The sequence below is a fragment of the Telmatherina bonti genome (assembly GCF_933228915.1).
Source record: "Telmatherina bonti genome assembly, chromosome: 17".
NCBI classification, from domain to species: Eukaryota; Metazoa; Chordata; class Actinopteri; order Atheriniformes; family Telmatherinidae; genus Telmatherina; species Telmatherina bonti.
In genome coordinates this window covers 39,544,469-39,567,987 of record NC_136615.1, presented here as the reverse complement: position 1 = coordinate 39,567,987, position 23,519 = coordinate 39,544,469, and the positions used below count along the sequence as shown (strand labels likewise).

The 23,519-nt window shown below is 48.3% G+C and overlaps 1 protein-coding gene across 5 annotated transcripts in view; it reads right to left on the bottom strand.

Annotated features, from left to right (window-relative positions):
* megf10 (multiple EGF-like-domains 10) overlaps positions 1–23,519 on the bottom strand; it is a 133,192-nt gene that overhangs the window by 82,189 nt on the left and 27,484 nt on the right. Inside the window, exon 1 of one of the 5 annotated variants that reach the window (XM_079256909.1) lies at positions 21,324–21,396. The exons of the other annotated variants lie outside the window; for them this stretch is intronic. Coding sequence (XP_079113035.1) covers positions 21,324–21,360 — 37 coding nt within the window. The 5' untranslated portion in view covers positions 21,361–21,396. Of the gene's footprint in view, positions 1–21,323; positions 21,397–23,519 lie in introns of those variants that run through there. 5 annotated transcript variants of the gene reach the window in all.

The following is a 23,519-nucleotide window of genomic DNA, read 5'->3' as shown; positions in this document are numbered from 1 at the left end:
CTAAACTGGAGGAGCTTGGGGCTCCTGGTCCACTTCCTGGAGAACAGATTGTTCTCTTTCATTCAGAACAAAAAACACTGCCCTGCGCCAGGGTTTAGTCACAAGGCTGGTCACAATCTCATGTTTGTTCTACTGTATGTTCATCATGAAGAGTACATCTCTCCAGGCTTCATAGAAAGAAGCTGCCATGAATAAAACCCCAAGTTTACATTAAAATTGACACAAAGAAAACAAGCTTCCTGACATCTAATGCTGAGGTTTCAGGAGGAAACGATTCAGCTCCCAGGAGAAAAAGCTGTGAACAGTAACGTGAGCTGCCAGTTGTTCAGAGTTGGCACAGATCTGACTTTCCTCACTCTAAAGGGATTGGGACTGCGATGTTTTCTGTCTGTTTAGTGATTACCCAGTCTTCCAGGAATGGTGCACTTATGGGAACAGAAAGCAGCATTCATATGAATACAGAGGATTCCCAGTAAGAACAAACATCTGTAGCATTCCTTTCCTTTTCCATGCTGAGTAAAGTAGTGTGGCCACCCCCAGAGTTTATATTCAGCAGTGTTCGCTCATAAGGATGCTGCTTTTAAAACAAAGAACTCACAAGCAAAATGCTGGCGGACAGGAAGGCCACAAACTTTATGGAGGTGAAAGACTAAGTTTCTGGGCCAATGAATGGTTTGGAAATAGTCTGGCCAACAAAAATGCTGATGAGGTTTTAACTAAGCTCACAGGTCAAAGCCTCCTATTGGAAAATTCCTGCAAGTAGCTACAACAATTTATTGAAACCCAATTAATCCAACAAGCAGCTTCTTCTTTCCTAAACAAGTAAAAGACAAAAAATGACATTAGTCTGTCCCAGAAGGGTTTGATCATCAGCATCAAGCAGAGAAAACTTGTAAGGAAACACAGAAACTGTCCAACAAATCATTTAAAACTGGAAGGATGGTGGGGAACATTATTACCTTCCAGGAGGGACCATATTGTAAATGATATTTAAGCATTTGGTGAAACAAGGTAGAAGGAAAAGAACAGTAGAACTCAGGACTATGTTTAACTCATTGGCTGTCAAAGAGATATTTTTAACATGTTTTGGTGCTAAAGGCACGTATTTTGCGATTTCTGTCTATGGAAAGCCAATTTGGTTGGGTGCGTATATCTTGGGGCGTCCTTAGGTTGTGTGCTCTGAGTGCACAGCCGGAGTGCCCTCCTTATCTAAAATACCAGAACTATATAGTCAGTGCATCCTGAAAGATGAGCCAAAGTACCCCAAAACTGGCAGTATGGGGCTTTCTCCTGAAATAATGGCTGGCAGCCAATAAGTTAACAGTAAGATCATTTCCACATGAATAATGTGAAGGAACTCAAGGGACTGAACAGCTGTGGAACCAGAAGAAAACCGCTGATTAGTGAGGAGAACCGGAGCAAAAGACTTCAGTTTGCTAGAGAGCAGAAAAGCCTCCAGTCTTATACTGGTCTGGAGCTGGAAGGAAGTCCTGTGGTCTGATGAGTCCAGACTGGCCCTGTTCCAGACCCATCATGTGGTCTGATGAGTCCAGACTGGCCCTGTTCCAGACCCATCATGTGGTCTGATGAGTCCAGACTGGCCCTGTTCCAGACCCATCATGTGGTCTGATGAGTCCAGACTGGCCCTGTTCCAGACCCATCATGTGGTCTGATGAGTCCAGACTGGCCCTGTTCCAGACCCATCATGTGGTCTGATGAGTCCAGACTGGCCCTGTTCCAGACCCATCATGTGGTCTGATGAGTCCAGACTGGCCCTGTTCCAGACCCATCATGTGGTCTGATGATCCAGGTTGATCATGATCCAGTCTGATGGCACATCGGGTAGCGTTGCATTGTGGGTAAATCCATAGCGATGGCGTTAAGGGTCCTCTGCCTCGTCTGGTGTTCGTACTGCGTCCATTGTTGCAGTGGATTTCTGCAGTATACTTGCATAAGACACAATAAAAACCCAAAACAGCCATAGTTTGGTCTCCATGTTTAACTGGCAGGTGGAGGAAACAGAGTTTTCTTCTTCACGCCGGTCTGGTCCTCTCTTCTGCTAAATACTAGTGCAGCGCCACCTCTGGTGGGAATGGGGAGATATTATTCTAATGGTTTGGCACTTTTTACCAAAGTGCGTGAATCCAATCTCAGTCTGCCTGTAAACAATGCCCTACATCTGAGGTGAGTCCCCAGTCAACTGAGCAGACTATCCTGATGAGAATGCACCCTTAAACTGACTTCTATGGACCTGACTGGAAATGTGATCATCTCACTTTTCTTTGATGCCACTTTATATTAAGGGCTACCAGAGTGTCAAAAACAGGAAATTATACTCAAATACTTTTACCATCTGATCAAAATTATCTGTAAAATAAATTATTTTTCTGGGTTTTTTTCCGCTGTAATGGATTGTTTCAACCATCCTCTAATTCCTGCAAGATGTCATCATCATCATCATCATCGCAGTATTTGAGGACTGACGTTGCCCTGAGTTAGGACTCAACGGTTGCCTTTGCTTTTTGGATTCCCCTGAGGACTCTGTTTATTTATTGTCTAAGGAAGAAACACTTTTTATCATGTTCAAGGGTCTCAGTTCAGTCAGAAAGATGAGAAATTATTTGTTGATAATGATATTTTTAAGATTGAGCACCAGACCATCATTAGTGGACAAACGTTGAGATAATTGCATGGAAATGTGTGACAAACACAAACAGAAAGACAGTGAAGTGATGCTGTTTCTGATGTTTTCTCCAAGCTCATCCTCAGTCCTCCTGAGCATCTTGTGGTGTTTTTATGAGGACTAAATCACAAGCCTCAGTGCCCCAGGCCATCTACCACAGCATTTTCACGTCATATTATTTCTGCATCTCTGAAAATAACCTTCCCCATTTCCTGTCCTTCTTTCCCAGATCAATGCATAGACGTATTGTCGGGGCTCAGCGACCTGTAAGTGGTCTATTCATCAGTCTGCAATGAAATGAAAGACATGCTGATGGAGGGAATGAGAATGAAGTCAGAGTTCTGCCAAGATTCCCCAAACCAAACGCATCAACAGACACATGAAGACGATTTGGGTGGGATGCATTTCTTCTCCCAACACCTCTGGTACCATGTGATGAAGTGTTGCAAGTGTTATTTTGTACCATTCCTCCAGCAAACATGTCTCCAAGTATTCAACAGTATGGAGTACTGCTTGTTTCAGGTCATGACTCCAGTCCAGAATGAGTCCAGTACACTCCTCTTCCTCAGCCATGCTGTAATGTAGTAGAATCCAGTTCTTCATCATATCATTTAATGAATGTTTCTGGGAAAGGTGTGGTCTTTAAGGCAGCTTTGCTACATTTCTTCCAGGAAAAACCTAAAATCCTGACTGGTCTAAGCACAGTCCAGGTTTCCAGGGTGTGATGGTCCATCTGAAGCACCTCTGAGTCCAGAGAACTCTTGAACTCTCAACCAGGCTTACATGCAAAGTGACATCTGTGAATGTCAAGCCTAGTTCCTCCTCCTCATGCTGGTTTCCAGTCTGGTACCTCCTCCTCATACTGGTTTCCAGTCTGGTTCCTCCTCCTCATGCTGGTTTCCAGTCTGGTACCTCCTCCTCATACTGGTTTCCAGTCTGGTTCCTCCTCCTCATGCTGGTTTCCAGTCTGGTACCTCCTCCTCATACTGGTTTCCAGTCTGGTTCCTCCTCCTCATGCTGGTTTCCAGTCTGGTACCTCCTCCTCATACTGGTTTCCAGTCTGGTTCCTCCTCCTCATACTGGTTTCCAGTCTGGTACCTCCTCCTCATGCTGGTTTCCAGTCTGGTACCTCCTCCTCATGCTGGTTTCCAGCATGGTACCTCCTCCTCATGCTGGTTTCCAGTCTGGTACCTCCTCCTCATGCTGGTTTCCAGTCTGGTACCTCCTCCTCATGCTGGTTTCCAGTCTGGTACCTCCTCCTCATGCTGGTTTCCAGTCTGGTACCTCCTCCTCATGCTGGTTTCCAGTCTGGTACCTCCTCCTCATGCTGGTTTCCAGTCTGGTTCCTCCTCCTCATGCTGGTTTCCAGCCTGGTACCTCCTCCTCATGCTGGTTTCCAGTCTGGTACCTCCTCCTCATGCTGGTTTCCAGCCTGGTACCTCCTCCTCATGCTGGTTTCCAGCCTGGTACCTCCTCCTCATACTGGTTTCCAGCCTGGTACCTCCTCCTCATACTGGTCTCCAGCCTGGTTCCTCCTCCTCATGCTGGTCTCCAGTCTGGTTCCTCCTCCTCATACTGGTCTCCAGTCTGGTTCCTCCTCCTCATGCTGGTCTCCAGTCTGGTTCCTCCTCCTCATGCTGGTCTCCAGTCTGGTTCCTCCTCCTCATGCTGGTCTCCAGTCTGGTTCCTCCTCCTCATGCTGGTCTCCAGTCTGGTTCCTCCTCCTCATGCTGGTCTCCAGTCTGGTTCCTCCTCCTCATGCTGGTCTCCAGTCTGGTTCCTCCTCCTCATGCTGGTCTCCAGTCTGGTTCCTCCTCCTCATGCTGGTCTCCAGTCTGGTTCCTCCTCCTCATGCTGGTCTCCAGTCTGGTTCCTCCTCCTCATGCTGGTCTCCAGTCTGGTTCCTCCTCCTCATGCTGGTCTCCAGTCTGGTTCCTCCTCCTCATGCTGGTCTCCAGTCTGGTTCCTCCTCCTCATGCTGGTTTCCAGTCTGGTACCTCCTCCTCATGCTGGTCTCCAGTCTGGTACCTCCTCCTCATGCTGGTCTCCAGTCTGGTTCCTCCTCCTCATGCTGGTCTCCAGTCTGGTTCCTCCTCCTCATGCTGGTTTCCAGTCTGGTACCTCCTCCTCATGCTGGTCTCCAGTCTGGTACCTCCTCCTCATGCTGGTCTCCAGTCTGGTACCTCCTCCTCATGCTGGTCTCCAGTCTGGTTCCTCCTCCTCATGCTGGTCTCCAGTCTGGTTCCTCCTCCTCATGCTGGTCTCCAGTCTGGTTCCTCCTCCTCATGCTGGTTTCCAGTCTGGTACCTCCTCCTCATGCTGGTTTCCAGTCTGGTACCTCCTCCTCATGCTGGTCTCCAGTCTGGTTCCTCCTCCTCATGCTGGTCTCCAGTCTGGTACCTCCTCCTCATGCTGGTCTCCAGTCTGGTTCCTCCTCCTCATGCTGGTCTCCAGTCTGGTACCTCCTCCTCATGCTGGTCTCCAGTCTGGTTCCTCCTCCTCATGCTGGTCTCCAGTCTGGTTCCTCCTCCTCATGCTGGTTTCCAGTCTGGTTCCTCCTCCTCATGCTGGTCTCCAGTCTGGTTCCTCCTCCTCATGCTGGTCTCCAGTCTGGTTCCTCCTCCTCATGCTGGTTTCCAGTCTGGTTCCTCCTCCTCATGCTGGTCTCCAGTCTGGTTCCTCCTCCTCATGCTGGTTTCCAGTCTGGTACCTCCTCCTCATGCTGGTTTCCAGTCTGGTACCTCCTCCTCATGCTGGTTTCCAGTCTGGTTCCTCCTCCTCATGCTGGTCTCCAGTCTAGTTCCTCCTCCTCATGCTGGTTTCCAGTCTGGTTCCTCCTCCTCATGCTGGTTTCCAGTCTGGTTCCTCCTCCTCATGCTGGTTTCCAGTCTGGTTCCTCCTCCTCATGCTGGTTTCCAGTCTAGTTCCTCCTCCTCATGCTGGTCTCCAGTCTGGTTCCTCCTCCTCATGCTGGTTTCCAGCCTGGTACCTCCTCCTCATGCTGGTTTCCAGTCTGGTTCCTCCTCCTCATGCTGGTCTCCAGTCTGGTTCCTCCTCCTCATGCTGGTTTCCAGCCTGGTACCTCCTCCTCATGCTGGTCTCCAGTCTGGTTCCTCCTCCTCATGCTGGTCTCCAGTCTGGTTCCTCCTCCTCATGCTGGTTTCCAGTCTGGTACCTCCTCCTCATGCTGGTTTCCAGTCTGGTACCTCCTCCTCATGCTGGTTTCCAGTCTGGTTCCTCCTCCTCATGCTGGTCTCCAGTCTAGTTCCTCCTCCTCATGCTGGTTTCCAGTCTGGTTCCTCCTCCTCATGCTGGTTTCCAGTCTGGTTCCTCCTCCTCATGCTGGTTTCCAGTCTGGTTCCTCCTCCTCATGCTGGTTTCCAGTCTAGTTCCTCCTCCTCATGCTGGTCTCCAGTCTGGTTCCTCCTCCTCATGCTGGTTTCCAGCCTGGTACCTCCTCCTCATGCTGGTTTCCAGTCTGGTTCCTCCTCCTCATGCTGGTCTCCAGTCTGGTTCCTCCTCCTCATGCTGGTTTCCAGCCTGGTACCTCCTCCTCATGCTGGTCTCCAGTCTGGTACCTCCTCCTCATGCTGGTCTCCAGTCTAGTTCCTCCTCCTCATGCTGGTTTCCAGTCTGGTTCCTCCTCCTCATGCTGGTCTCCAGTCTGGTTCCTCCTCCTCATGCTGGTCTCCAGTCTGGTTCCTCCTCCTCATGCTGGTCTCCAGTCTGGTTCCTCCTCCTCATGCTGGTTTCCAGTCTGGTTCCTCCTCCTCATGCTGGTTTCCAGTCTGGTTCCTCCTCCTCATGCTGGTCTCCAGTCTGGTTCCTCCTCCTCATGCTGGTCTCCAGTCTGGTTCCTCCTCCTCATGCTGGTCTCCAGTCTGGTTCCTCCTCCTCATGCTGGTCTCCAGTCTGGTACCTCCTCCTCATGCTGGTTTCCAGTCTGGTACCTCCTCCTCATGCTGGTTTCCAGTCTGGTACCTCCTCCTCATGCTGGTTTCCAGTCTGGTACCTCCTCCTCATGCTGGTTTCCAGTCTGGTTCCTCCTCCTCATGCTGGTTTCCAGTCTGGTTCCTCCTCCTCATGCTGGTCTCCAGTCTGGTACCTCCTCCTCATGCTGGTTTCCAGTCTGGTACCTCCTCCTCATGCTGGTCTCCAGTCTGGTACCTCCTCCTCATGCTGGTTTCCAGTCTGGTACCTCCTCCTCATGCTGGTTTCCAGTCTGGTACCTCCTCCTCATGCTGGTCTCCAGTCTGGTTCCTCCTCCTCATGCTGGTCTCCAGTCTGGTACCTCCTCCTCATGCTGGTTTCCAGTCTGGTACCTCCTCCTCATGCTGGTCTCCAGTCTGGTTCCTCCTCCTCATGCTGGTCTCCAGTCTGGTACCTCCTCCTCATGCTGGTCTCCAGTCTGGTACCTCCTCCTCATGCTGGTTTCCAGTCTGGTACCTCCTCCTCATGCTGGTTTCCAGTCTGGTACCTCCTCCTCATGCTGGTTTCCAGTCTGGTACCTCCTCCTCATGCTGGTTTCCAGTCTGGTTCCTCCTCCTCATACTGGTCTCCAGCCTGGTTCCTCCTCCTCATGCTGGTCTCCAGTCTGGTTCCTCCTCCTCATGCTGGTTTCCAGCCTGGTACCTCCTCCTCATGCTGGTTTCCAGCCTGGTACCTCCTCCTCATGCTGGTTTCCAGTCTGGTTCCTCCTCCTCATGCTGGTCTCCAGTCTGGTTCCTCCTCCTCATACTGGTTTCCAGCCTGGTACCTCCTCCTCATACTGGTCTCCAGCCTGGTTCCTCCTCCTCATGCTGGTCTCCAGTCTGGTTCCTCCTCCTCATACTGGTCTCCAGTCTGGTTCCTCCTCCTCATGCTGGTCTCCAGTCTGGTTCCTCCTCCTCATGCTGGTCTCCAGTCTGGTTCCTCCTCCTCATGCTGGTCTCCAGTCTGGTTCCTCCTCCTCATGCTGGTCTCCAGTCTGGTTCCTCCTCCTCATGCTGGTCTCCAGTCTGGTTCCTCCTCCTCATGCTGGTCTCCAGTCTGGTTCCTCCTCCTCATGCTGGTCTCCAGTCTGGTTCCTCCTCCTCATGCTGGTCTCCAGTCTGGTTCCTCCTCCTCATGCTGGTCTCCAGTCTGGTTCCTCCTCCTCATGCTGGTCTCCAGTCTGGTTCCTCCTCCTCATGCTGGTCTCCAGTCTGGTTCCTCCTCCTCATGCTGGTCTCCAGTCTGGTTCCTCCTCCTCATGCTGGTTTCCAGTCTGGTACCTCCTCCTCATGCTGGTCTCCAGTCTGGTACCTCCTCCTCATGCTGGTCTCCAGTCTGGTTCCTCCTCCTCATGCTGGTCTCCAGTCTGGTTCCTCCTCCTCATGCTGGTTTCCAGTCTGGTACCTCCTCCTCATGCTGGTCTCCAGTCTGGTACCTCCTCCTCATGCTGGTCTCCAGTCTGGTACCTCCTCCTCATGCTGGTCTCCAGTCTGGTTCCTCCTCCTCATGCTGGTCTCCAGTCTGGTTCCTCCTCCTCATGCTGGTCTCCAGTCTGGTTCCTCCTCCTCATGCTGGTTTCCAGTCTGGTACCTCCTCCTCATGCTGGTTTCCAGTCTGGTACCTCCTCCTCATGCTGGTCTCCAGTCTGGTTCCTCCTCCTCATGCTGGTCTCCAGTCTGGTTCCTCCTCCTCATGCTGGTTTCCAGTCTGGTTCCTCCTCCTCATGCTGGTCTCCAGTCTAGTTCCTCCTCCTCATGCTGGTTTCCAGTCTGGTTCCTCCTCCTCATGCTGGTTTCCAGTCTGGTTCCTCCTCCTCATGCTGGTTTCCAGTCTGGTTCCTCCTCCTCATGCTGGTTTCCAGTCTAGTTCCTCCTCCTCATGCTGGTCTCCAGTCTGGTTCCTCCTCCTCATGCTGGTTTCCAGCCTGGTACCTCCTCCTCATGCTGGTTTCCAGTCTGGTTCCTCCTCCTCATGCTGGTCTCCAGTCTGGTTCCTCCTCCTCATGCTGGTTTCCAGCCTGGTACCTCCTCCTCATGCTGGTCTCCAGTCTGGTTCCTCCTCCTCATGCTGGTCTCCAGTCTAGTTCCTCCTCCTCATGCTGGTTTCCAGTCTGGTTCCTCCTCCTCATGCTGGTTTCCAGTCTGGTTCCTCCTCCTCATGCTGGTTTCCAGTCTGGTTCCTCCTCCTCATGCTGGTCTCCAGTCTAGTTCCTCCTCCTCATGCTGGTTTCCAGTCTGGTTCCTCCTCCTCATGCTGGTCTCCAGTCTGGTTCCTCCTCCTCATGCTGGTCTCCAGTCTGGTTCCTCCTCCTCATGCTGGTCTCCAGTCTGGTTCCTCCTCCTCATGCTGGTTTCCAGTCTGGTTCCTCCTCCTCATGCTGGTTTCCAGTCTGGTTCCTCCTCCTCATGCTGGTCTCCAGTCTGGTTCCTCCTCCTCATGCTGGTCTCCAGTCTGGTTCCTCCTCCTCATGCTGGTCTCCAGTCTGGTTCCTCCTCCTCATGCTGGTCTCCAGTCTGGTACCTCCTCCTCATGCTGGTTTCCAGTCTGGTACCTCCTCCTCATGCTGGTTTCCAGTCTGGTACCTCCTCCTCATGCTGGTTTCCAGTCTGGTTCCTCCTCCTCATGCTGGTTTCCAGTCTGGTTCCTCCTCCTCATGCTGGTCTCCAGTCTGGTACCTCCTCCTCATGCTGGTTTCCAGTCTGGTTCCTCCTCCTCATGCTGGTTTCCAGTCTGGTACCTCCTCCTCATGCTGGTCTCCAGTCTGGTACCTCCTCCTCATGCTGGTTTCCAGTCTGGTACCTCCTCCTCATGCTGGTTTCCAGTCTGGTTCCTCCTCCTCATGCTGGTTTCCAGTCTGGTACCTCCTCCTCATGCTGGTCTCCAGTCTGGTTCCTCCTCCTCATGCTGGTTTCCAGTCTGGTTCCTCCTCCTCATGCTGGTCTCCAGTCTGGTTCCTCCTCCTCATGCTGGTCTCCAGTCTGGTACCTCCTCCTCATGCTGGTCTCCAGTCTGGTTCCTCCTCCTCATGCTGGTCTCCAGTCTGGTTCCTCCTCCTCATGCTGGTTTCCAGTCTGGTTCCTCCTCCTCATGCTGGTTTCCAGTCTGGTTCCTCCTTCTCATGCTGGTTTCCAGTCTGGTTCCTCCTTCTCATGCTGGTTTCCAGTCTGGTTCCTCCTCCTCATGCTGGTTTCCAGTCTGGTTCCTCCTCCTCATGCTGGTTTCCAGTCTGGTTCCTCCTCCTCATGCTGGTTTCCAGTCTGGTTCCTCCTTCTCATGCTGGTTTCCAGTCTGGTTCCTCCTTCTCATGCTGGTTTCCAGTCTGGTTCCTCCTCCTCATGCTGGTTTCCAGTCTGGTTCCTCCTTCTCATGCTGGTTTCCAGTCTGGTTCCTCCTCCTCATGCTGGTCTCCAGTCTGGTTCCTCCTCCTCATACTGGTCTCCAGTCTGGTACCTCCTCCTCATGCTGGTTTCCAGTCTGGTTCCTCCTCCTCATGCTGGTTTCCAGTCTGGTTCCTCCTCCTCATGCTGGTTTCCAGCCTGGTACCTCCTGCTCATGCTGGTTTCCAGTCTGGTACCTCCTCCTCATGCTGGTTTCCAGCCTGGTTCCTCCTCCTCATGCTGGTTTCCAGTCTGGTTCCTCCTCCTCATGCTGGTCTCCAGTCTGGTTCCTCCTCCTCATGCTGGTCTCCAGTCTGGTACCTCCTCCTCATGCTGGTTTCCAGCCTGGTTCCTCCTCCTCATGCTGGTTTCCAGTCTGGTTCCTCCTCCTCATGCTGGTCTCCAGTCTGGTTCCTCCTCCTCATGCTGGTCTCCAGTCTGGTTCCTCCTCCTCATGCTGGTTTCCAGTCTGGTTCCTCCTCCTCATGCTGGTTTCCAGTCTGGTTCCTCCTCCTCATGCTGGTTTCCAGTCTAGTTCCTCCTCCTCATGCTGGTTTCCAGTCTGGTTCCTCCTTCTCATGCTGGTTTCCAGTCTGGTTCCTCCTCCTCATGCTGGTTTCCAGCCTGGTACCTCCTCCTCATGCTGGTTTCCAGTCTGGTTCCTCCTCCTCATGCTGGTTTCCAGTCTGGTTCCTCCTTCTCATGCTGGTTTCCAGTCTGGTTCCTCCTCCTCATGCTGGTTTCCAGCCTGGTACCTCCTCCTCATGCTGGTTTCCAGTCTGGTTCCTCCTCCTCATGCTGGTTTCCAGTCTGGTTCCTCCTCCTCATGCTGGTCTCCAGTCTGGTTCCTCCTCCTCATGCTGGTTTCCAGTCTAGTTCCTCCTCCTCATGCTGGTTTCCAGTCTGGTTCCTCCTCCTCATGCTGGTTTCCAGTCTGGTTCCTCCTCCTCATGCTGGTCTCCAGTCTAGTTCCTCCTCCTCATGCTGGTTTCCAGTCTGGTTCCTCCTCCTCATGCTGGTCTCCAGTCTGGTTCCTCCTCCTCATGCTGGTCTCCAGTCTGGTTCCTCCTCCTCATGCTGGTCTCCAGTCTGGTTCCTCCTCCTCATGCTGGTTTCCAGTCTGGTTCCTCCTCCTCATGCTGGTTTCCAGTCTGGTTCCTCCTCCTCATGCTGGTCTCCAGTCTGGTTCCTCCTCCTCATGCTGGTCTCCAGTCTGGTTCCTCCTCCTCATGCTGGTCTCCAGTCTGGTTCCTCCTCCTCATGCTGGTCTCCAGTCTGGTACCTCCTCCTCATGCTGGTTTCCAGTCTGGTACCTCCTCCTCATGCTGGTTTCCAGTCTGGTACCTCCTCCTCATGCTGGTTTCCAGTCTGGTACCTCCTCCTCATGCTGGTTTCCAGTCTGGTTCCTCCTCCTCATGCTGGTTTCCAGTCTGGTTCCTCCTCCTCATGCTGGTCTCCAGTCTGGTACCTCCTCCTCATGCTGGTTTCCAGTCTGGTACCTCCTCCTCATGCTGGTCTCCAGTCTGGTACCTCCTCCTCATGCTGGTTTCCAGTCTGGTACCTCCTCCTCATGCTGGTTTCCAGTCTGGTTCCTCCTCCTCATGCTGGTTTCCAGTCTGGTACCTCCTCCTCATGCTGGTCTCCAGTCTGGTTCCTCCTCCTCATGCTGGTTTCCAGTCTGGTTCCTCCTCCTCATGCTGGTCTCCAGTCTGGTTCCTCCTCCTCATGCTGGTCTCCAGTCTGGTACCTCCTCCTCATGCTGGTCTCCAGTCTGGTACCTCCTCCTCATGCTGGTTTCCAGTCTGGTTCCTCCTCCTCATGCTGGTTTCCAGTCTGGTTCCTCCTTCTCATGCTGGTTTCCAGTCTGGTTCCTCCTTCTCATGCTGGTTTCCAGTCTGGTTCCTCCTCCTCATGCTGGTTTCCAGTCTGGTTCCTCCTCCTCATGCTGGTCTCCAGTCTGGTTCCTCCTCCTCATACTGGTCTCCAGTCTGGTACCTCCTCCTCATGCTGGTTTCCAGTCTGGTTCCTCCTCCTCATGCTGGTCTCCAGTCTGGTTCCTCCTCCTCATGCTGGTTTCCAGCCTGGTACCTCCTCCTCATGCTGGTTTCCAGTCTGGTTCCTCCTCCTCATGCTGGTTTCCAGTCTGGTACCTCCTCCTCATGCTGGTCTCCAGTCTGGTTCCTCCTCCTCATGCTGGTTTCCAGTCTGGTTCCTCCTCCTCATGCTGGTCTCCAGCCTGGTACCTCCTCCTCATGCTGGTTTCCAGCCTGGTACCTCCTCCTCATGCTGGTCTCCAGTCTGGTTCCTCCTCCTCATGCTGGTTTCCAGCCTGGTACCTCCTCCTCATGCTGGTTTCCAGTCTGGTTCCTCCTCCTCATGCTGGTTTCCAGTCTGGTACCTCCTCCTCATGCTGGTCTCCAGTCTGGTTCCTCCTCCTCATGCTGGTCTCCAGCCTGGTACCTCCTCCTCATGCTGGTTTCCAGCCTGGTACCTCCTCCTCATGCTGGTTTCCAGTCTGGTTCCTCCTCCTCATGCTGGTTTCCAGTCTGGTACCTCCTCCTCATGCTGGTTTCCAGCCTGGTTCCTCCTCCTCATGCTGGTCTCCAGCCTGGTACCTCCTCCTCATGCTGGTTTCCAGTCTGGTACCTCCTCCTCATGCTGGTTTCCAGTCTGGTACCTCCTCCTCATGCTGGTCTCCAGTCTGGTTCCTCCTCCTCATGCTGGTTTCCAGTCTGGTTCCTCCTCCTCATGCTGGTTTCCAGCCTGGTACCTCCTCCTCATGCTGGTCTCCAGTCTGGTGCCTCCTCCTCATGCTGGTCTCCAGTCTGGTTCCTCCTCCTCATGCTGGTCTCCAGTCTGGTACCTCCTCCTCATGCTGGTTTCCAGTCTGGTTCCTCCTCCTCATGCTGGTTTCCAGCCTGGTACCTCCTCCTCATGCTGGTCTCCAGTCTGGTGCCTCCTCCTCATGCTGGTCTCCAGTCTGGTTCCTCCTCCTCATGCTGGTCTCCAGTCTGGTACCTCCTCCTCATGCTGGTCTCCAGTCTGGTGCCTCCTCCTCATGCTGGTCTCCAGTCTGGTGCCTCCTCCTCATACTGGTCTCCAGTCTGGTACCTCCTCCTCATGCTGGTCTCCAGTCTGGTACCTCCTCCTCATGCTGGTTTCCAGTCTGGTTCCTCCTCCTCATGCTGGTTTCCAGCCTGGTACCTCCTCCTCATGCTGGTCTCCAGTCTGGTTCCTCCTCCTCATGCTGGTTTCCAGTCTGGTTCCTCCTCCTCATGCTGGTCTCCAGCCTGGTACCTCCTCCTCATGCTGGTTTCCAGCCTGGTACCTCCTCCTCATGCTGGTCTCCAGTCTGGTTCCTCCTCCTCATGCTGGTTTCCAGCCTGGTACCTCCTCCTCATGCTGGTTTCCAGTCTGGTTCCTCCTCCTCATGCTGGTTTCCAGTCTGGTACCTCCTCCTCATGCTGGTCTCCAGTCTGGTTCCTCCTCCTCATGCTGGTCTCCAGCCTGGTACCTCCTCCTCATGCTGGTTTCCAGCCTGGTACCTCCTCCTCATGCTGGTCTCCAGTCTGGTACCTCCTCCTCATGCTGGTCTCCAGTCTGGTTCCTCCTCCTCATGCTGGTCTCCAGTCTGGTTCCTCCTCCTCATGCTGGTCTCCAGTCTGGTACCTCCTCCTCATGCTGGTTTCCAGCCTGGTACCTCCTCCTCATGCTGGTCTCCAGTCTGGTACCTCCTCCTCATGCTGGTCTCCAGTCTGGTACCTCCTCCTCATGCTGGTCTCCAGTCTGGTACCTCCTCCTCATGCTGGTTTCCAGTCTGGTACCTCCTCCTCATGCTGGTCTCCAGTCTGGTTCCTCCTCCTCATGCTGGTTTCCAGCCTGGTTCCTCCTCCTCATGCTGGTCTCCAGCCTGGTACCTCCTCCTCATGCTGGTTTCCAGCCTGGTACCTCCTCCTCATGCTGGTCTCCAGTCTGGTACCTCCTCCTCATGCTGGTCTCCAGTCTGGTGCCTCCTCCTCATGCTGGTCTCCAGTCTGGTACCTCCTCCTCATGCTGGTCTCCAGTCTGGTACCTCCTCCTCATGCTGGTCTCCAGTCTGGTACCTCCTCCTCATGCTGGTTTCCAGCCTGGTACCTCCTCCTCATGCTGGTCTCCAGTCTGGTACCTCCTCCTCATGCTGGTCTCCAGTCTGGTACCTCCTCCTCATGCTGGTCAAACAAATCCATCCTAAGCACCATGTAATTTTATATCCGTGACTAAATTATGAAAGACAGACATTACAATGAGAGGCGTAATTTCTTTTTCATCTCCTCATGAAGGCACAGTCAGTGGACTAAAGTCTGTCCTTAACTGTAAAAGTAATAATTAGGGGAATCAATCATATATTAGCCCTTCAAGTTAATTTTAATGGGAGAGTAGGTGCAAATGTTAATAATGTCACATTGAGTGAATCTCAGTTCTTTGCCTTCCCCTTTCCACTTAGCCCTATCTCTCATGTGGGGGGAAGGGGTATCCCAATTCTCCTTTAGACAAAGGCTAAGGGGGAAGGGTGAGGGCTACACTCCTCTTAAAGTGAAGATTTTCCAGGACAACACTTCACTGAAGAAGGGGTAGAGACGTACGGCTGCCAATACTACTTCCTGTACATGTTCACCGGCAACATGTCTACTAATGCTGAAAAAGAGGTTCTCAAATGTAAGTATTTTCAGCATTAAAATACAATTCAATGACAAGACTAAAATTACAGCATTTTATGTTACAATAGTATGTTCTGCTCTGTGAAAGTTTGCCACAGTTAGCACAAGAGGCTAGCATTCGCTGAACTGCTGGTTTGATATATGAATGCATAAAACCACTGTCGCTGTTTTCGTTCAGTGACAATCATCTATATGTTGTAGCATTTCCTTTACTTTTGTGCACACTGCTAAATTATATCATATGTTTTGTAACCAGGGACACAAGAACGCACGAGGGCACTAATCCGCTATTGCGCAGAAAACTGGGAGCGTTTCCTGAAGTCGAAGTATTCGGCCAAAAACACTTTGGGAAGGAGTTTATTGTTTTTGTTCCTGTTCTTGTACTATTTTCTGTTATAAAGCCTGTATTTCCTTATAATTACATAAATATGTTACACGTGCAATTCCCATGTTGTGAATGCAATGTCTGCAAAACAACGTTCAAGGGACAGTAGTTCCCGTTAATGCAGTTTACACAGCACTAAAATTTCTATACTACTACCAGCTGTATTTATATCTACATTTTTTTTTAAAGAATCAAGCTATGCATATGTATCTCATAGACAACTTGCATCTGACCCTTGTAATGGAATGCATTGTGCAAATGGAAACAAACAAAAAATCTCTACTATCGATACAGGACATTCATAAAAGACGTGTAGTTGGAAGGAAAGGTGACTGGCCAACAAGCATCCAAAAAATGGGAGAACTTCAAGAGAAAATAAAAGGTAACTTATGTGCATCCACCTCATGCATGTCCTGTGGAAATGTTGAATTTAAACATCTCACTCTCACATGAGCCTTGTTGTAACATTGTTGTATGTGTGTGTCAGGACCTGAAGACTCCAAAGACTGGCTCTGGAACCGATGCTGGGGAGGTGACGGCTTCTACGTGGCAAAATTATGAGGATATGCATGAAGTGTTAGGTGCCAGGCCTTCAGTGCATTCTCCTGTGTTGGTGGCATCATTTGTGGAAGCTTGGGATCCTACAGCAATGCCTATGGTAATGTTGTTTGTGATGTGTGCTATGTAGTGTGATATATTTTGTGGTGAATAATGAATACTTGCTCCTTTGATACCAGAATGATAAATGTATCACAATCATCTTAGGTATAATTTCTAGAAAGAAAAATATGACATGACGCAAATTTTAGACACTGCCATTTTTAGCCATTTTTGAATTATAATGACTTATATATTCTTCCTTTAGGAGACTGTCAGATGCAACTGCCTCATTGGCCAACACCTCACGCACAACTTCGCCAGAACCTACTGGAACCCCAGTTACCCCGAGAACAATAGCAAGCCCGCCAGCTCCATCACAAAACTGTAGAAAAAAAAAGGCTGATACGATACTTGAATTTTTAAAGGAGGAGTCCAGGAAAGAACAGAAAAGGCATGAGGAGAGTGAGATCAAGACAGACAGGTTTCTGGGACTGTTTGAAAAACTTATTGAGAAATTGTAGATGTCTTGAAAATCAAAAGCATTAGTGTGCTTATTTAAATTTCACTGCTCTTCATCTTCATCTTCTGCTGCTTATCCGGGGTCGGGTCACGGGTGCAGCAGCCTAAGCAGGGAAGCCCCGACTTCCCTCTCCGCGAGAATTGCCAATCGTTGAAGAGATCTTCGTCTCCTTCTGTGCCTAGCTGTAGATAATTGCATAAATATACTGATTGCCCAGACAACAGAAAATAATACAGCTGACGACAACGGCATCTTGGAAAACAATCACTTGTCGCCTTTGTTTGCGTAGCAGCTAGAGTGCCGCAGCTTGATGACGCCGTCACGGCTTAGGGGTGTCCCATTTCTTAGAGGAACATTTTCACCACTTGACACTTACCCCTCCACTGGGGGGCCAAGGGATAGGGCTAAGACTAGGGGTAAAAGATGGAATTGGGGTTCTCCCATTGTGAAGATGTAAACTGGATTTTACTCAGAATATAATAAATCAGAGACCCCATGATGATGAAAACCATTGGCAGAAGTGTTCCCTTGCCCAGGTCACTGGGGTCCCCCTCTGGAACCAGGCCTAGAGGTGGGGCACAAGAGCAAGCGTCTGGAGGATGAGCCTTCACCCGTGGTGCCTTGTTGGGCTCAGCCTGAAATGGTTACATAGGCCCCACCTGTGGGCTCAATATCTGCGAGAGGAGCCATAAGGCTCTGCTGGAATGTGAGCTGGGCGGCAGAAAGAGGCGGGGACGCTGGCGGTACGATCCCCAGCTGCAGAAACTGGCTCTAGGGACCTGGAACATCCCTTCTCTGGTGGGGAAGGAGCCTGACCTTGTGCGAGAGGCTCAGCGGTTCTGGCTAGATACAGTTGGACTCACCTTCATGCATGGCTTGGGCTCTGGAACCAGTTCCCTCAAGAAGGGCTGGACCTTCTTCCACTCTGGAGTTGTACACAGTGAGAGGTGTTGGGCAGGTGTGAGTATTGTTATTGGTTCCCAGCTTGGTGACTGTACGTTGGGGTTTACCCCGATGGATGAGAGAGTAGCTTCCCTCCGATCTTCAGGTGGGGGCACGGATCCTGACTGTAGTCTTGTGCCTACATATATATATATATATATATACGCACGTTTATATTTATATGTGTGTGTGTGTGTGTGTGTATTTACATAGCTCCAAAAGTAACCTATCCTTGGGCAAGACCCTTGGTGCTATGGTCCAAATACCTTATGATGAGTGGAATTAATGAAGCTGACATGCCGACTCAGACGTCGCCCGGTCAAACTAAGTCTGCGTCACGCACCGAGGAACCAGGATGTCATGATGAGAAATGAGCAACTGGAAAACGGAATAGACGACAGTGGACACGAGAGGCAAATAAGGAACTGTTGGAATGCTACTATGTAAGTAACCCTAGTGAGCGGGGCTAACTATCAGTACCAAGCCCCAGAGATAGAGATAAGTGAGGGAATAATCAGCCTCAGAGACAGCATCATAGCCAAGATTATAGTGAGGCACCCCTAGCACCCACTGGCAAGAATTAGTGATGAACCACCAGAAAGCCTTCTCACTGAGGTGAATGCAGCAATAAGTACAATCCCTACCGTGACCATCACTGAAACCAATGAGATGAGCAACAGTGATCCTGAAGAAGCTTGGCCAACATAAAATCAAGGATAAGAAGGAGGGCACCATGGAAGAGGAGGTTAGAAACCAAGATCAAGACAACTTGAACTGAAGTTAGTCAACTGTCAGAACTCCAGAAGGGCACAACCGAGAAGGAGGTGCCAGAGAGATAGAGCCTGATGCCCTGGAAACTGCAAAAAAAAAAAAAGAAAAAAAGACTGATGCAGCATTGGCTGCATAACTTAAGAGATACACATGGAAAGCATAAACTGGCTGTTCTCAACTAACCCATCTAAAGTGTACTCCCAGTGGCAGGGTAATACCACACAAGCTGGCCCACCAAGGCTGGAGACAAAACAATGCAGGAAAGGCATATGGGAGAAGGAGGCATCACAAAACACTGAAGCACAGTGGTTAAAGGAGTCATCACTCGGAAATTGCACTTTTTCGAGTTAAACGTGCGTATTAGTGTTGGGCGGAAGTGGTAACATCCCCAGAAGCCTTTCTGTTGAAGACGGCCAGGTTTTTACGTCTGGACGCTTTATTCGCAACAAAACTGCCCGCAACACCGAAGTCTCGCAAACGCATTTTTTTTTATTTGCTCCCCGGGATGTCGACATCCCAGGGAGCTATTTGCATTAACCAGCCCCTTTTCCAGCCTAAATACACCTGCTGGACCTGCCTCAGTTGCTATTAGCAACAAACTATGTGAAGACGTGTGAGCAGCGATCATGTCCACTGCTCGGTTGTCTGTTACCAAAACCAACATCGGCAGGTTTTTTCTCTCCCTTCATCAGCAGACCAAACTACCAGGGACAGATGGATTACATTATTTCTTTGCTGATAATGCACCTGCATCTCTGCCGGCTGCGGCCTGTTTGTGCCAAACATTTTGCTAACATTTGGGAAAATACCAGGAGAAGACGGCATCAACCCGGTTGGAAAGAGGGGGAATTGCAGCTTTAAGCGGCTCAGCATCAATGCAGTCGGTAAGTGTCACTACTGCTATAAAGTTCTGCTTTGTTGTGACTGACCTGACTTAAGCTGATGACGATAAGGCTAATGCTAACGGCTATGCTAACGGGACGAGCCGGAAGGTTTAACTTCCGGCGGCGTACAAATGAGCCCCAGGTTTTTATTTTCTTATATCTATCCGATGCTCTGCCATGTTAAAAGTTGTAAATGACTTCTCTATTTATCATTTTTCATGCCTGCTACCACACAGTAAGTACAGTATCCATGATGGATGTAGCTTTGCTGTCCCCACCATAACATGGCAGCTGTAATAATCAATGATCATTTAACCATCATGTAGTCTGATATTGGCACCTGTAGGATATCGGTGGGGAGGATATTTTATTTCCATCCTCGTATTTATTCACCGAACCAGAATGCACACTTATTTCTGACATCTTCACGTCCTGTTTGTAAAACGGGAGCTGTGCAGGATTAATATCTGCAGCTGCAGCCTCTGTGGATGTGGAGGTCTGACTCCTGGTATGATGGATCTGAAAGATATGGTTTATTTTATCTACATGCAGTGAAGACACACACTGTAAAAAAAAAAAAAGTTGGGTGAAAAAATGTTAATGCAACAAACTTCGACAAAATTTTAAGTTGAACAGCTAAACTAAATATTTTAAGTTTTGCTTTTGAGTTTGCTCAACTCTAAATTAGGATTTTTTACAACTCAATTGTAAGTTCCACTAAATTATAATTTTATATTGTAATAACTTTTCATCTTTACTTCTGGTAACTGTTCCACAATTTGTACTAATTTAAAAATGCACATGGTTATAACTTTAAATCCTTACTTGCTCTAACTCTTCATAAGTTGTAATAATTTATCATTTTACACTGTAATAACTCAAATTCTTTCGCAAAATCCACTTGAATTTGATTAAGTTAGTATAGCAGAATAATTTAAGGGTAATTTAAAATTGCACACCGCTAATGTAACTCAACTTCATAATTTAATTTCAATCACTTCTAATCAAATGCATAAATAATTACAGATGTAACATACATCCTCAAAACCTTAGTTTTATTTAAACTAGCAGCATTGAATCAAATAAAAAGACATATAAAAAAAACAGTTTGTGCTTTTATTAATATAAGAAAAATGAAGGACAACTTGTGCTGATAAAAAAAGAACAGCTGGACAGTCCTATGCAGTCGTGAAAGATGTGATTTCAAAGCCCTGATGGTTCTGAAAGGTCAGCAGTCCCTGTGTTTGCAAAGCCGCGTTGAACCTCTGTGGTGTGGCCGATAATGTTTCAGCTGAACAGATTCCATGGCGTTGGTAAACCTGTAGAACTTGAACTGCATTCATTTCAATCTGAAAAACAAAGATGATAATGTGCTGGGAATTAGGCTGTCAGCCGAAATGTTATACATTACACATAACATTTTATAAATTTAATGACAATGCAGACTAGACTAGACCAGACCCCTGAGCTAAAAGTACTACACATTCAGTGTTTTTATTTTTAATAAATTTAGCTGCAGTAAACATTAATTACAAATAACATTTATTATTTGAGGTTATCAACCTATCTATACCCAACACCTACATCAGTTTAGGTTAAGATGTTAACATGTCTTCTCCTGTTTGAATGGAATCAGCCCAGATAAGCAAGCTGCTAACTCGTGTAGCAGTTCTGCTAACCACTGCTGAGTGAAAAGCTGTTTGTGTTTAAATGTTGAAAATGTATAGGTTTCCTCCTCCATAAATCTACAACATACTACACAACACTAGTCAACCCTTCCCATACCATTTAAACTTAATTTAAATAAAAACTTACCTGCAAGGAGTCCAGTTGGAGGCAGCACAGCCAGGTGAGACTTCAAGTGAAAATTGCAAACTCATAAAGTTGGTTTTCCCGCATTTTACAACAAAGAAATTAGTTAGTAGAACTGTTGTCCCTTGTATTGAACTCCAACTTAAAGGTATCATTTTTAACAACTCACCTAATTGTTTTGGGGCAAACAACTTGCTTGTTTTGTTGGGATTACTAACATTATTGCTTTAAATGCCATTAATTTTTTATTTTCAAGTTTTACCTACTTAAATGACTGTTTCAGGCCAACCAATACAAGTTGGATTTTTTGCAGTGCAGAGGTTAGGTAAAATTGTTTCTGTGTATGACTGTGTGAAATAAAATGAGTGTGTTTTTAATATTCTATGTTAATATTTCAGTGTGTGAAAACCTGTTTTATTTAATCAGCTTTTTAAAAATAATATACAAAGCACTTTGTGTTGCCTTTGGCATGAAAGTGCTTTATAAAGTTTGATTTGATCTATTTGTATTGCAATATTTGATTACTCTTAAACTGCAGCTATTTACACCTACAATCTATTTATGTGACGATCTGATATTTTTATAACTTGTATTTGCAGATTTTAGTCCAGCACATCTCACACCATGCGCAGCACCAGCAGTCTACTGATGTCTAAAAGTTGATGTTGGAGCAGACTGACCCTGCAATGCAGGCAACAACTGGAACACAGCTGTCATCAAGGACTTTCCACCCTCTCTGCAGAAATACAGGTTTGTCGTCTGATTAATTTTACATACAGATAATAATAAAAACACATATACATTCTTAATGGGAGCTAAGAGGCACTTATTGCTTGTTCTGATGTCAGTATCTGGTTCTGTGCAGAAAAGGAACCCAGATGACAGCAGTGAAGGTGAGATCTCAGCTCAGTCTGGAGGAAGATGATGAAGACAGTTCTGTGGAGGCTTGCTCATCCGGCTCCAGAACCACGAGAGTCCACATAAAACCCAGAAAACTCAGCTACTGTGTTAACAGAATCAATAAGAGTGAAAATGATCATTTTTATTTTATTACATTAAAAATGAGCATTGGTTTTATTTCTGTACACAAAGATATTGTGTTTTAAAGAGCTTTATTTTTTTATTTTTTTTACTTCTGCTTTACATTTTACTTTCAGAAGTCAGATGCATAAATGTGTATGTGGTAAAGTTGTGTATTTACTTTAATTCAATTGCTATTGTCCTAAGTGACTGCAGCAAAGTTACTATTTGTTATATGTAATATGAAATGGCAAGAACATATATAATCACCTTTTACAGTTATTTTCCATTTGATTAGCTTTATTTCAGAATTTTTGGGCATTGAGGAGAAACTTGCCTCATTCCCTCCGACAGGTAAATGTACATAATCCTGCTTATAAATGTTTCCTGCATTTTGTAATGAAAAAGCATTGAAGCAGACTGGTTCCACGCCAGGATGTTGGGTCAGACACGGAGGAGTTTGGACCTGATTTATCCTTCTCAGCACCTAAGGAAATGAAAAGAGAAATTTTATTTTCTAAGCACAGTAATAATATCTTGCTGTCTATTTCTGTTGGCATGTGCAGCTTAACAGAGACAATTAGACCAACATAATAGATGGTAAGTGATGCTGGAATATATAAAACACGAGTCTATATTAGTCAGCAGGAAGCCTGATTAATGATACAAGATATTTGGCTTCATGTTATCTGTACAGTAACACAGCAGCCCACATCAGTGGCTGCATCAACCAGAGATCTGTCATGTTGACATAACGACATTTTTCACACTCCTAGCTAAAACGGGAAATCTGAATAAGCTAATTAATGTAGAAAAACATGTGACGGTAAATAAAACCTCAATAAAAAGCGCAGCTTCGTGAAACTCCGTGTGGTTAAAATGTGTGTGTGCTTATCTGGGTGCAGACCGGCCAGCAGCTGGACACTGACCGTACCGACCGGTTCAGTCAACATCTGTTTCATTTTTTACATCTGTAACCTCGGATTGTGTTAAGAAGTACATTTGTTTAAAAAAAAACAGTTCAACACGGAATAAAACTGACACGTATTAACATTAACGACATGCCTTGTTGTCAACATGCTATCTGAACAGGCAAGGCAAGCAGACATTAAAAATGAGGACTTTACCATTCAGAGACAGTTTGTTGTAAACGTGCTCCGTCCACCATCTCGGTATCTTCTCTCTCAGGCTCAGAGTCCGGTTCAGACATCAATGCTGAATTCAGAAAGCTGCTGCTGTCGGGTTAGCTGCTATCACTAGTCGCTAATGTTTTTAGCATGGAGACTACCAGCCTCGCCCCCCTTCCGACTCTGGACATCCAGCGATCAATCAGCGAGCACCTCATTAACATTATTTTCATTTCTATTTCCATATCTAGGTTGATAGAAATCTTGCATGAATTCTCGCGAGAAAAGTTTTATTATGAATAAAGTGTCAGATAAAGCACTTTTTAAATTTTTTTTGTTTAGTCCCATCCAAGTACCGGCCAATAACCTGCATCTCCATGAAATGGAAGCTCCTGTCAGGCATCATAGCGGCTAAGGTAAGTGGGCACATGGATCAATACATGACGGAGACACAGAAAAGCATTGGCAGAGGAACCAGAGGAGCCAAACATCAGCTACTGGTTGACAGAACAATCGCTTGAGACTGTAAAACCATAAAGACAAACCTGTGTGCCGCCTGGATTGACAACCAGAAAGCCTACGACTCGATGACACACACGTGGATCCTGGAATGTCTGAAGCGATACAAGATCAACGGCAACATGAGGACCTTCGTTGCAAACTCAATGAGGCTGTAGCAGACCATCCTGGAGGCCAACTTCAAGCCAATATCACAAGTCTCCATCAAAT